This window comes from Anopheles stephensi, chromosome 2 (genome assembly GCF_013141755.1).
Source record: "Anopheles stephensi strain Indian chromosome 2, UCI_ANSTEP_V1.0, whole genome shotgun sequence".
Lineage (NCBI taxonomy): Eukaryota > Metazoa > Arthropoda > Insecta > Diptera > Culicidae > Anopheles > Anopheles stephensi.
This window is the reverse complement of record NC_050202.1, coordinates 42,552,000-42,566,293: the sequence shown is the minus strand read 5'-3', so window position 1 is coordinate 42,566,293 and position 14,294 is coordinate 42,552,000. Positions and strand designations below refer to the sequence as shown.

Below are 14,294 nucleotides of genomic sequence, written 5' to 3'. Positions count from 1 at the left end.
TGATAGTTCCGCAAAACAAGCATTATTTTTGATGCTGCTGCGTGTAATTATGATTGGGGCGATTGGTGAATGAATAAGCGTGTGTTCGAACACATTTTTTTCAGTTAAATATATTTCTCTTGCAATTCCCTTTCGCTCTCTGCCACTCCAGTGGTTGGTCTGCGTTGAAACCTTTTACATTGAACATCTGGTACAGTGTGCGACGGATTACAATCTGGCAACGATCTTTCGCGCCACTTGCTCTAATAGACAGTGGATAGTTTATACACATACATAGAGAGCATATCAAAACAGTCATAACAAGCGACATAGCAAACGGAATATTTGTTTGGTGTAGAATTTAGACAGCTTTTGTAAGTACAGTTATGAAGCCACGGTTGCCAAACTGCCTAATGCCTCGGCTAAAAACCTATCGTTCGCACAGAAAAGCATGCACAATGAAACACGCAGATGTTAAGAACTGCCAGGATGTTGGAGTTGATGGAGTCAGGGGATTCCTTCGAACGGCTGCCGCTACTGCTTAGTCGAGCTCATCCACGTGGCCGACAGAAATCGATGGTGTTTCATTAAACTATTTTTAAATACACCGGTTTCATATCGGCAAACCAGGCCACCTCGCCATGACTATTGTTCGGCGTTGCGCCCTCCTTGCACGTCAGCCAGTACGTATCCATCAGCCCTTTACCCTGCGAACGACACAAGGATGGAAAGAAACCAATGTAAAACCATCCTTAACCAGTGCCATGTGTGCTGCTGGTGGCGCTTTCACCTTCACATCGATCAATCCACGGTGCTCCGTCTTGAAGCCGCCCACCTTGACCAGCGCTTCATTCATCTCGGCCGAAATGTGAATCTTTAACGCTGTAAAATCACAGGTAAACCAAAAAAAAAAACATGGCGAAAGGTGAATACATGTTGGGCCTAGCAAAGATACACTTTGGTTTCTGGTTATTTTGCCTTCCGCCGACTGGCCGGCCTGCTTACCTTCGCCGGTGGATTCCATGCGGGACGCTGTGTTAACTGTATCACCGAACAGGCAATATCGGGGCATCTTTGTACCGACGATGCCGGCTACTACCGGCCCAGTATGGATACCGCAACGTATTTGTACCGGTTCGTTGGCCCTGGAAGGAGGGACGGTGGTGGAGGGTTAGTGGAGACTTTTCCAAAAGGTGCTAGAATTGTTCATCTGGGAGCCGGTAAAACGCATTTCTCTTCGTGTGCTGTTCGTGAAGGACTGGGCGTCTCCATCGGGTTTAAAGGATTGTGCTGTGTGTTCCATGTTTAAACTACCGCTTTTCTGTGTGCGTGTGGAAAAATTGCTCCCTCTTTGGGGTGAACTTTCAGTGTTTGAAAAATCTGTTATGTCCAGCCTCCAGAGGAGTGCGTGATAAAATAGAAATACAAATCACATTGCAGCTTCATGAAAGGCTTTACAAGGACAGCTTTATTACAAAAATATTACTGCACTGAGCGAAATAAGAACGGCACCACCATGCTGTTTGGCAATATTGTTAAAATTGAATTACAAATTCCTCTTTTTTCAGTTTAGAATATTATGAACAAACATTGAATTGAAATGCTTCAATTTACACTTGAGTCGTAAAATTTTTGAATTTAAACTTAAAACTTTAAATTCATCTCCATGAAGGACGGCCTGGCCGTATTGCTTTCAGTTTACAAGCTGAAATTAGAAAAATGGGTAAGACGAATTTGACAATATTGCCGTCAGACATAATGATGGTATTCAATACATTTAATGTGGTAAGAAAGCATCCGTCCAAGGAGTCTTTAAATAATCTGGCCAAATGCGTCTCGAAATTTGGACTTTCTAATCCGGGGACGTTACAACTTATTTTAATGATTGACCTTTTTATCTATTCTTATTCTTAAAAAAAACAGGTTTCAATATCGACTAACGAGTAGCCGAAATGAATTCTTCGTCCTAGATAGACGCTTTCATCGGTTTGTTGGCTTATGAACAGAGGTCTTCAAATCCTATTCGTCTGAAATTTGTAAGTTTTTGTTTGATGGTATATGTTAACAGTCTCTTAAGATTGTCACAATATTTGCAACAAATTTCAATGTAAATGAATGGTGAGAATTCCCCGAGAATGACCTCTGAGGGCGCAGTGTTAAAATATAAATCTTTGCAGTATTCATGTTTGATTTGCATGACCGGTCTCCCAGGACTTAAGTAGAATGTTTTTAAATGACTTTCATAACATTGTAAAGTTCACTTAATCTTTAATGCAATTGTTTGTGATAGCATACTGCATTTGAAGCGAAGCGTATCACGAGTGGCCCTATCAGGTATCCGTAATTGCGTTTTCAGTGTCGATGCAACCTTTGGCAAATAGTCAAATGAAGTTATCAAGATGTTGCCTTGTAATGCTACAGAACATCCAAAGTTTTCTAATCACACTGTTCTACAAGCTCCTTTCTCTTTGTATTAGCTTTATATTAGATTTAGATTACCATAATACAAACAAATCCCAATTTGCTTTCCGCACGGACAATAGCTCTGCGTTAGATGCACCATCAATTGCTATCTACAACAATTTAAAATTATGTTTCTCAATTTGCTCGGTTTGCTCTTACTTATGTGGGATGCTGAAATACCCGGACGCATCCAGTAGATCCAGCGCCATTGTTGCTATTTCCGCCACATGTTTGTTGCCTGCCGGGTTTGGCCATCCCACAAGACCCGACCGGATACAGCATCAGCAAAAGCGACCAGAGAACGAGAGCCAGCAGAAAAAAGAAAGAACAGAAAACAGGTTTCGTTAACGAATTGCGAATCGTCCGGCGCTGGAAACGGAAGCCATTATGAAGTAGAAGCTACCACCGTTTTTCACCGGCAATCCGGACGCCACCATGTACGAATCACCGATGGTTTCGATTTTGTACACATCGTAACACTCGATGCGCTCGTCGAACATCCGGTAGATGGCATTCAGGAACGAGACCACCTGTCGGAAAGTGACCGGGGCAGTGAAGAGCAGCAAAAAAACAAAAATCCGAAATACAAAGCGAACCAGTCGGATTAATATCGTGCACGCAAATGCTTGGTGCGTGCGTACGTACGTACCTCGAGCGGTGTGCATTCGGCTGCAATTTCGGTGAATCCAACGATGTCGCTGAAAAATATCGTCACTGCCGAGTAGTACTCCGCCGGGACCGTTTGGGCCTGCTTTAGCTGAGTGGCCACCGTCGGGGGCAGCATTTGGAACAGCAGCGAGTCGGATTTGCGCTTCTCCCGTTTCAGCTCCTTCGCCTTGTGAGCCAGATTAATGGCGTACAGCTGGATGGTGGCGGCCGCATTCCGCACCAGTATGATGATGATCGGGGACACAATAAGGACGACCACCAGGATGGCGATGCCGAATGTTTCCATATTGTCTGCCGACTGGAGCACTTTCTGGACTTCGTTACTGTGGGCGACACGCCAGGATAAGACGAGAGAGAGAGAGAGAGAGAGAGAGAAATAGAGAAAGAAAACAAAGCATGTTAGTGTTACCGAGGGAAATCACGGCCCTGCATGAGAGTGCCCCAAACATGGTAGAGCATTTGAACAGAAAAACACATTCTTACGCAATGCGTAGCTAAGGACTTGGGTCAGTGTCAAGATTTGTTAGCCAAGATTAAAAACACACATTCTGCAAGGAGGAAATGATTCCCACACGTACCGTATAATCGACCGCAGCGCCCTCTGCAACTTCCGCAGCTCATCGATGTAGTACGCCATCGATTCGTAGTAGGAGCGTGCGTCGGCCACATTGCCCTCACGCCGCAAGTTCTTTTGGATGGTTTTGCTCCACTGGGTAATATTACCGTAGCTTCGCATCGTGAGAGTTATGTTCCGGTAGATTACCTTCAGCGACGGTACAAAGTGCAGCGATCCATTCAACAGGTCCCTCCCGAGAATGTCGTGCTGCACGTACTTGATGTATGAATCGGGCTTGAGATACCCGCGGCCATAATAATTGATACCGTACACCGAAGAGATGTCCAAGCTTTCGATACTCCGCAGAAGATTCTTGAAGCTGAGCAGAAATCGCCAAACACCACTCTTATTCGCATCCTTTATCTGGTTGGTCAAATGCTCCAGCAGCGCCGCATTGGCGGTCGTGTACCAGCGCAAAATTTGTGGCACCGTGCTGTCCTCGGTGCTTATGTTGGCACGGAACTCCTGCAGTGTTTCACGAAACTCGCTCATATTCAGCCACGTTACCTCTCCATTGTTGGGTTGTATCGTTCGTATCGAAATGTCGGGCCACGAGGACATATTGTCCAGGGCTAGATCCGTCTCGAAGAACGTGTCGTTCAGATTTCTTCGCAAGGTGATGCCGTTCGTGTAGATGTAGAATGCCACGTCGGAGCGTTCCTGCTGCAGGCGTGTCACCACCTTTCCGAGATCGGTTGCCATGGTAACCTGGTTTTCGATCTCCGTCACCTCCATCCGGTAGCTGACGATCTCGATCATCTCGTACGACGTTTGCACGATCAGGGCGAGTATCGGTATGAAGGGCAATATGATCATCTGCATCTGTTGCAGCTGGCGGCCACGTTTGAAGGCGGGATTTTTCGCTTCCGCACTGCAGCACATGTTGCCATGGTAGTGCTGCTGCGTGCTGACGTCCTCCGAGCTGATCGATTTGATCGACGAGCTGTCGGTGTGATGGGCGCGTGATTTCATTTTACTGCAAGACAGATAGTAAATGCACATTTGTAGTCATGATAGTAAAATTGCTTAAATTTAAGGATGTCGCTGTATAAATTATAACTTCATGTTCTTCAACACGACTGTACTCTTAATGATTCAACTTTATTGTAGACGTTAGGGAGATTTATTTATCATTTGGTTCATTTCTACTTGAATTTGTCACAAGAGGTAAAGTACATTATTGTATAATAATTTGTATCGTATACTGTATAATCAAAGAGGTCTTGCCCTGACACTTCTGGCTTTCAGTGACTTTTTTACCCACTCCTGCGTACGGGGGGTTAGCCTAAACGGGATTTGATCTCCGATCCTGTTGTGTGAAGACCGGCCACTGGTTCGCCCCTAATAAAGACTTAAAACTTCTTAGTGTTGAGAATCAGTCCCTGAGAGGTTCACAGTTGAATGAAAAATAGAGTCCCCCAACACGTCGAATATGGTGAATGGGCCAGAGTTAGAGGCCAAGTGGAAATGTTATACGATCATCCCTACAGATTTCAGGGCCCTCTATATACACAAGCAGTTTATAGGAAGAAAGCTCGCGGCTTTATGCTCTCTAACTTTACTAGCTTAATATCAATGAATTTTTTACTATTTCCAGTTTGTTAAGTTTTCAGTTATGCTTATCATATTGTACATGGCAGTCATAAGTATTTTTACATTCCAAACACAAACTTATTTTTAAATTAAAATATTAGTGACGTTGTACTTCTCAAATTCCGCCACAATGAGAACGAAGTCCACTCGCTAAAACTAAAAAAGCGCAATAAAGAAAGTTAAAGCCTAGACGTCAGTAACTTCTAGTCGCTACTAGAAAAGTCAATGACACAACTGTCACTGTCCTGTCGCAACAGTGATCCTTGGAAATTAGCATTGGCTTTACCAGAACTCACTATTTTCGTTTCCATGCCGTTAGTGCTGGCGCAATATTATCTGTCTGTCCCCGGTATCAAATATCATTCAGAATACCAGATAACTTAAAGTCACAATTCACTCCACATTTGAAACAAGCTTGAGTGATTTGATGAACTGTGCGCTGCCGATCTGAATACCGATGTTAAACTATTCTCACACTTACCATTCCGAGCATGTGCAATGTTTTTCTAATGTTCTGTTCGAACTACAGGAAACTTTCTGGGAACTTTTGAATCACGCAGGGGAATGTTTGCAAGTCCAATGTGGATCTTGAAATTTATACAATAGAATATAACCTAACAGTTTGGAGCAATTGGAATGCAAATATGGAATTTTGCAATTAGATATAAGTTATGGAAATGGTAATTAAAACAACAGCTTGGACTAATTTTCGAATGAAAATGAAATCTCCGCAACAAGATTCCATTTATAGCAAAGTTCCACAGGGGACTTGTAACATTCCACTATCCATTTGAAACACTTCTCTTGGTTTTTTAAAGCTTAATTCCATTTATATGGATAAAAACACAATATTCATCCCTGTGACCTCATCAAAGAGTTATATTAAAGCTCACGAAAAGTGTCGCACTGTCTTGTGCAGACGTTTTTCGAATTGGGTTTCTACCACAATTCTGCATTGAAATGTACTAGCTATTCTTGAGGCACTTTGTAGCTATTCCTGAGGTACGTTGTTGTGTATGCCATTTAAAAAAATCAAGATTTGATCCGATTTTATTTAAATCTTTTCTACAGCTGTAGTGATCCTAACTTGAATACTTTCAGTCGAAACCGGTTGACAAACAGTCCTAAATTTCAATTATTCATTTTAATCCAACCATTCAATACAGAAGCATGCAGAAGAGTGAAGACTACGGGATAAGTTCATCAGTTCTAAATCTAGCTCTAATTACTTCATCAGTTCTAGATAGCGTATATACTTAACTAGGAAGTTTTTTGATAGCAATGTACTTGAAATCAATGTTGAATAGTTAAGTGTGTATTTTGAATGTTCAGGAGATGGCTGCACAGCTTGGTGGTAGATGCGACAGCGGCGCCGTTCTTCACACGGCAGGACCGGAGTCCAAATCTCATCTGGTATGTTCCCCCATTGTGAGGACTGGCTATATAACTATGCGGTATCTATCAAAAAGTCTAGAATGCCAGAAATTGTAGGCATGACCTTACAGGTCGCTAAGCCAAGGAAGAAGACACGGTCGTACACTTTGAAACGGCTCAAACCGGCGACTGCTTTTTGTAGTAGAAATTCAGCAAACAGAGCTGTGGCCGCGATAGTAAATAATAACATTTTTAAAAACTTAAAAATAAGATAACTTAATACTTCAATTTTAAACCGAAAAGAATAACTTAAAAAAATGAAATACAAATTTCATTTCTATTATTCATTTTATAGCATAACCGCACATTTTTCAGAGTTAACTACTGTTCAGCGATTGTTTCTTCTTTATTTATTTCGAATATTCTTCACCAGCGCCACAATGACTGTTTAATTATTCAGACCGTATAGAATGAAACGGAAATAATAGCGATAAAATGATAAACGGCCCGTTTTCCATTTATTTGCCACCGATTATGGGTAATAACGTATAGCAAAAGTTTACTGCTATTTACCTGCACCTAGCGTTTATTAACCGTTTTTATTGTTTATGTTTTGAAGTGGCGTTTCTTTGCATCGGTGGTAGAGGAAATAGGAATTGTGTTGAAATAGCAAAACTTTTGTTTGCTATTTGAGCTTCACAGTGTGCAAAACGAGTGTTCGCTAAACAAAACAGTCAACAAAGTTCAGATCTAAAGAAATACAGATGCATTTATTTACTGTTTGTTAAATTTGTGCAATCAACTAAGAATAGTGTAGTTTTATACTGCACCATGTTTCCAGACCCTCCTCATATGAAGTTCAACAAACACATCACGTCCACCGAATAAGGAACACCAATCCAATGTGTATGGCAGGAAGCAGGATTAAAATAAGTTTCACCATCGCCGAACATACTGCATGTATACATAATGGAACGCACTGTGTTAGTTTAGCTACAAACACACACACTCAAACACGCAAAAAAGGGCAAAAAAAACCTGCTCAGGCACAGGAGACAATGGTGCGAGGCAGGATGAGCTCTACAGGCCTTCGAGATCACAAATAGCAAAACCGGGAAAAAACGCTTCTCCCGATGCCAATGTGGAAATTTTATCGACTGCCATCTAGCTTATGATTTTGTTTTTCCCTTTTTTGGGGCTTTTTTTGTGTGTGCCCGGGTTAATGAAGCGATTTGGTTTCAATTTTCCTCGCGTCACAGCAATACTCGAAGGGGGGGTTCTATGGGAGAGACGGATGTAAAAGTATCTGGTGAGTTTGGTCCTGTGTGTTGGTTAGACATCTGCCGGGTTAGAAACCGCCACAGTATCAAATTCAGGATGGTTTTTTTTTCATATTGGGTCTTGAATATTGAACTGTTTTTCCGAGGAAAAGGGTGACAAATTGTCAAGATAATCCTTTTATAAAAAATAGAGTTGATAAGAGTAGCTTACACCATTAAATAGAAAAATGTGATTAAACTTACAATTTCGCAAAATAATTTACTCTACTTCTATACTCAAATGAGCAACTTTTAAGAATACGAAAATAGCTTCCCTTTCATTTCACTAGACGCGCGCCATCCTGTCTAGTCAACCACAATAAACATCACCGCCGACGGATCACGTTAATCTAGCGAGATTTACCACCTTCCGTTGTTGTTTTTTTGTTTTTCGCTGAGGAATGACACAAAAGCCCGAAAACATGGCCGTCGTTACCATAGGCTCGTGCGAAATACATTTCTCCCACAATCTACCCTAGATCGCACATCCGCACCACCCGTATCAGTTGATAGGAACCGATAGCAAAGGTCGCCGTGGAAAACCGATAGGTCAGCGCAATAGGTTTATGATGAATGTTTATTCGTTCGATCGTACACGCCGGGAATGGAGAGATTTTCCTGCGGCTGGGCACGCGGTCCTGATTTTTGTCGTCTTTGGCAGAAAATGTAAACAACATAAAGTGTGTTTTCAGGCCCGGCGACATAAAACGGACGCTATTTGTGCAGTGTCCTGCCAGCGGAATGAAGCGCTGTAATTATAGGCAATGCCCACGAAAGTCTAGAAAATCACGAACCTTCGCGTGACACAAAAGCTTCGGCAATGTAGGGCATCGCTTTTGATTACTTTTGATTAAACGCTTACTTTTTGTCGTTTTTTAACTTGTTTGTGGTTAACGAGTAGGGTAACTTTGTTTCAAGAAACATAATAATATATCTGTTAGTAGTAGAGATTTAAACAGGGCAAAAGCTTATAAAAGTTTGAGCAAACCTTTCGTTAGGCCGAAAGGTCAAAGAGCATTAGCTTTTTAGGAGAAGATGAACAAGAAAGATATTCACAACACGCGTCCCTATCTATAGTTGGGCCTAAGACCTTCATCAATCTCACTTGAAGATTGTAATCTCTTTTGCATTGCTTAGAACAAGCCCAGCCGGAAACTGCCAAAGAATAAAAAAAAACCTTTCGTTAGAATTAAGTTATCCGAAAGCCTTACATCCCGGTGTAAGGCTGCAAAGCTAATCGCAAAGTGTCGCCGTACAAGAAAAGCCAGGGCAAGAAGATAAATTTAATTAATTCGTTGTCTTGCCGACTTTTCTTTATCTCCGCGGCCACTCTGGCGGGATTCGCGTAACATTACAATTGCCACACGGTCAACCGGGACACCGACGGAGCTTTATCCTTCGTAAGCTAACACGCTTTCCAATCTAAGCCTGTGCATCGATACGACATTTCAAACGGACTGGCCAGGACCCGGACTCGCCATCAATTTTATGCTCCACAGGTAATAAACATTGATGGACCGCGGGCGAAGAAAGACTTGCGGCCGTCGAATGGACTTGCCAGCTCGCCGTCCACTTCGCTCTCGACAATCGACATGGTGGTGGTGATGATGGTGATGGGTACCAGACCATTCTGGCGTACGCTGCAAATGAAGTGTGTGTTGCGTTGGTCAAGACGTGCCTGCCGGTTTAAATGCACATTTTGCAACAGTTTGCTGCGCCAGCGAACCATAAGTACAGGGCGGGTGCTGGGCAATATTTGAGTAAGCGTAAATAATAATCATTCCGACAGTTGGGATGTTGCTGGCAAGTGGAACGAGTGGTAGCGGGGTTTAGCGGGGCAGACAGGAGTACGTCTGTGCGATAGGATGCCAATGGCACAGTGTGTAAAACATGGCAAACACATGATGATGAATTATCCTATCATATTATCGTATGCGGTGGCCTCGTCAAATGGCAGACATCGGGCAATAAAAGGAAAATAAAGTCCCAGGGCTTTTGTTGCTTCGACGTGTGTCAGAATGGCGTGTGTGTGTGTGTGTGTGTGGTTTTTTGTGGAACATTACCGTCAGAGAAAAGGACATTCCTTTATAAAGTTTGCAAAATAAATTGAACAATACGGCTAGACCGTTCCAATAGAATAAAAACAAAGTATATATTGCAAAATCGCTTCACAATATCCTAAATTTTGAAACAATTACCAAGAATCTGCTCTCATGGCTTGGATAGTGACGGTAATCTTTTACTCGAAAAGGGACGTGTATCGAATCCCGTCTGGATCGACCTCCTCTACGTAGTAGTGGGGATCAATCAAGACAGTGCAATCATGTCAAGGAAGACAGAAATAGTAGGGTAATGACCTGCCGAGGTTATAATACCATTGCCAACACGAGGAAGCAACCGATGGCTCACGTAGCGCATTTGTTTTCGTAAAACCACCTATGCATTTAGAATCATACTATCGAGACTCGAGAACCACAATTGACTCCTGTCAATCAATGCGTAACAACATTGATATTGCATTCCATAAATATTCGTTCGTTGAAGTATAGGGCGTTCCCATCGGAAGGCAACCGAAAGTGTTTTTCGACCTAAAGTTGGGTCTTTTGTATGATTTGTTTGGTTACTTTTTGAAGATATTTTTATCTGTGCTGTATCTGGTCAGCAAAATCATCGCAGGTTCTGGTACGGAACCGCCGTGTTACAATATCAATCTATATTTGAACATGGCAAGCAATAAATTAATTGTTAGATGAACCTCGGTATGGGGTAATGCACCGTCCGGCCGGAGTCAATAGTCATCCATGTTCCACGATCGTCTTGCTCATCTCTCACAAAATCGCCTAACATGCTGAGCATTGACCGTTACTGTGACTCAGTCATCGTCTTTTAAGTACAGTCCAATTAATCTTTCGGCACGAAAATCTATCCTCAATCCTAACAGGATTAACTGGCTTCTGAAAGACTTATGATTTCATGGTCGCAATTGAACCAGACCAACGTGTCTAAATGAACTTTAAGTGTGACGATCGCCCTGGGGCTAGTTGAGTTATTTAAACATAAAAAATATGACATTATAGCACACCCAGTACCAAGTTCAGGAATTTATAAAAAAGGAATCAATCGTTTGTAAACCATCACCCTCCGATTTTATCCCTGCGCTCGTTTGGATTCGTCCCCAGCAAAGGCACAGGAGATAATGGAGCGAGACAGGATGAGCTCCACAGGCCTTGGAGATCACAAATAGCAAAATCGGGAAAAACGCTTCTCCCGATGCCAATGTGGAAATTTTATCGACTGCCATCTAACTTATGATTTTGTTTTTCCCTTTTTTGGGGCTTTTTTGTGTGTGTCCGGGTTAATGAAGCGATTTGGTTTCAATTTTCCTCGCGTCACAGCAATACTCGAAGGCGGAGGTCATCCACGGGAGCGAAGGATGTAAAAGTATCTGGTGAGTTTGAGCCTGAAATGAAAAGGCTCGTTGACGAGCATGTTAGCATCACCACACTTATGATGTCATGGTCGCAATTTAACTAGACTAAAGTTTGTAAATGAACTTTAAGTGTGAAGAACGTCCTAGGGCTAGTTGAGTTGGTAAAACATAACAAATGTGACTTTATAGTAGACCCAGTACCAAGTTCTGCAATTTGTATAAAGAGGGATTCAATCGTTTGTAAACTATCACTCTCCGAATTTATCTTTCCACTTGTCTTGATTCGTCCTTAACAAAAGCATCCATTCTTGACCAAATATTTTGGTGACAGTTAAGAGGTAAAAGTGCTTAACATTATATCAACTCGTTTAGGAAAAAGTATAACACTATTCTCAGCTCTCGCTCAAATTGTTATCACACTACTCGCACAACTTCTAGAATTATCCTCCAACAAAAAGAAACCAGCTGTTTCCAAAGAATTGTAGAACAAAACTATTCGAACACGGAGCAAAAACTAAACCACACCAAACGATATCCTGCATTCGATTTCCGTAAAGTAGATTTACCACTGAATCGACGTTATGGTAGCGATATCGTTCAACTGATAACGGTTCACCCGTGTGTTTCTGAGACCGTGCCTTGCGTGCCCAATGTGGCTTTGGCCACATGCATGCATACACGGAACGGTACGGTAATCCTTCTGGCTGCTTCGGCACACTCCGTCCACACGCTTGTCGAACGTGTTACATATTTCACGCCAACGGCACTAGCGTCACGGCACTACACTGGCACCTTTGAGCACCCGGAAGGGGCTTGGTTGAAGCACTTCGTTGGATGTAGAATTTGAATGAGTATGAAATTAGATTAGATGAAACGACACTGCTGCCTGTCGGTTGCCTTGAAAGATGGTACGGCGGCTGTTAGGGTCCGGTTGGTGCCGGTCGGTACACCATGACGCCTGGAAGCGAACCGATCCGTACCCACTGGACGCGTGCGGACGACTGACTGAGCAAACGGACTCGTGCGGCGTAGTAAAGACATCTTCATCTCAAAACGACGAGGTGACGAGGATAGTAAATACGGCACCGACACACTGCGGGCCCGAGCGCGCCACCAGTTGATCCAGCGCTCCGGTAGGCGACACCCGGTAGGCGGTTCAGGACAAAACGCAAACGCACACACAGCCGCAACACCAAATCGTCCGTTAGACTGTGTGACAGCGTGCGGAGAGCACTCAGTCAGCGGTACTCCCGACCTAGGACGATAGGATAACGAACACGACGACGGCGACGACGACGACGACGACCGCAGACACCGTCACCGCGGATAGGGGATACCATCGATGTGCCTCCATCCCACGGTCCCAGTAGTTATTGGACATACACACACATACACAGACACGCGGTAGAAAGATGACAGGAACGTGGGGACGCGAGTAGGGATGAAAAACAAATTCATCAACCCGCGACGCCAGAGGACAACGACTGCATTCGGCCACGGTGTGCGGTTGCGGTTCGGCGAGTGCCAGAGTGGATGGGTATATTTGTATGTTATTTTTTGCGCGTATCCTAGCTCTTGCGCGTTCCGTGGCCCCCATTTCGTTTGGGGAAGCTTCCAGTTTTTTGTTGCCGCTCCTGTGTCCTGTCCTCCCACATGGGTAGCTTCTGGGTACCGTGGTGGGAAGGTCCGCGTGCTCATTCAGCTATCACGGTTCGTAACTATTTTTATCATCTTCCTGAAAAGCTTTATTGAAGCAGTTCGATTGTCTTGGTCTATTTGTACGCACCGTACCATTACTATTTCCTTTGCGCTCGGGACAGCTTCATCTACGGAAACTACGGGAGCGCGTAACGCTTGTTGTTCCGGGAAAATGTGGGCATCATGTTGGAGCCTGATTTGATTGCCGGTTCCGGGAAATGGCACGTTGCAGTATTAAAATATGTATGTATTAAACTTTTGCAAGTTTTACTGTAAAAGGGTCCAAAATAATTACCCCCTGTTCGGTCGAACGCTTTAATGCTCGATGTTTACAGTTCGCTTGCTTCACTCCGTCGGTGCGACCGTCGGTGTTAATACATTGATCGTATGCCGGTGTATGTATATGTGTATCCATAATTGACAAATCGCATGGTGTGCGTGTGTGTCTGGTAATATGGAAAGCTTTTCGCAACGAAAAAAGAACTGCAAGGACTGCAAAGAAAGGGAAATAATTGACCCAACCGAGAGAGCTCTTCGACAAGCGTGCCCAGATACCGTATTACGTCACTTATTTTGGCGCCTGCGGTAAGCGGACAAACATGAGGACACAACACACACAACAACGACACAAAAAATCCGCGGAAACAGATCACTGCTCATATCATTCGAGAAGAAAACCATAAATCATCGTACCACGTGTAGCTTGCCCTTCCCCAGGCCAGGGTTCAGTAATCCTTTTGGCTTCGGGTGATGATTTATCGACCATCGCACGTCTCCATTTCCATCCAGTGCAGTTTGAGAGGGCTTGAGGTCCTCCCACCAAGTCCACGCAAGTCCACCGAGGGGAGGTGTGATGAAGTAGCGTTGTGAGCCTCCGCCTTGAGCAAGAATCCTTGCAAATGCAAATCAGTAAACGGGTTTCCTCGGCGGAGATGGTTTTGTTTGTACATGCCGCACATATCCACATGGCCGATCTCGGTGGCACCAATTTTCAAAACAGACCGCAAAGCGTTGTTGTTGGGACTCTATGTATTGGAAGAAAAAACAAAAACGCACTTTCGATCGGATAAACAAGTCTCGCCGAAGTCCACAGGAAGTCCAACAGGTGTGACAAAACCGATATTTGTCTACAACGCGATTAAGGATTACGTTG

The 14,294-nt window shown here is 43.5% G+C and overlaps 1 protein-coding gene across 2 annotated transcripts; it reads right to left on the bottom strand.

Annotated features, from left to right (window-relative positions):
* Positions 1-94: 94 nt before the first annotated feature.
* Positions 95-12,431, bottom strand: LOC118507473. Of its 2 annotated transcripts, none has more exons than XM_036045977.1 (8): positions 12,010-12,431; positions 3,690-4,703; positions 3,092-3,434; positions 2,846-2,972; positions 2,602-2,680; positions 985-1,124; positions 770-861; positions 95-686 (listed from the first exon to the last, which is right to left on the bottom strand). In XM_036045977.1, the coding sequence occupies exons 1-8, from the start codon at positions 12,117-12,119 to the stop codon at positions 567-569; spliced, it is 2,025 nt and encodes a 674-aa protein (XP_035901870.1). In that variant the 5' UTR covers positions 12,120-12,431; the 3' UTR covers positions 95-566. The 2 variants fall into 2 exon arrangements, with proteins under 2 accessions (XP_035901870.1, XP_035901871.1); XM_036045978.1 differs by having other exon boundaries at positions 2,849-2,972.
* Between the last annotated feature and the right edge of the window lie 1,863 nt (positions 12,432-14,294).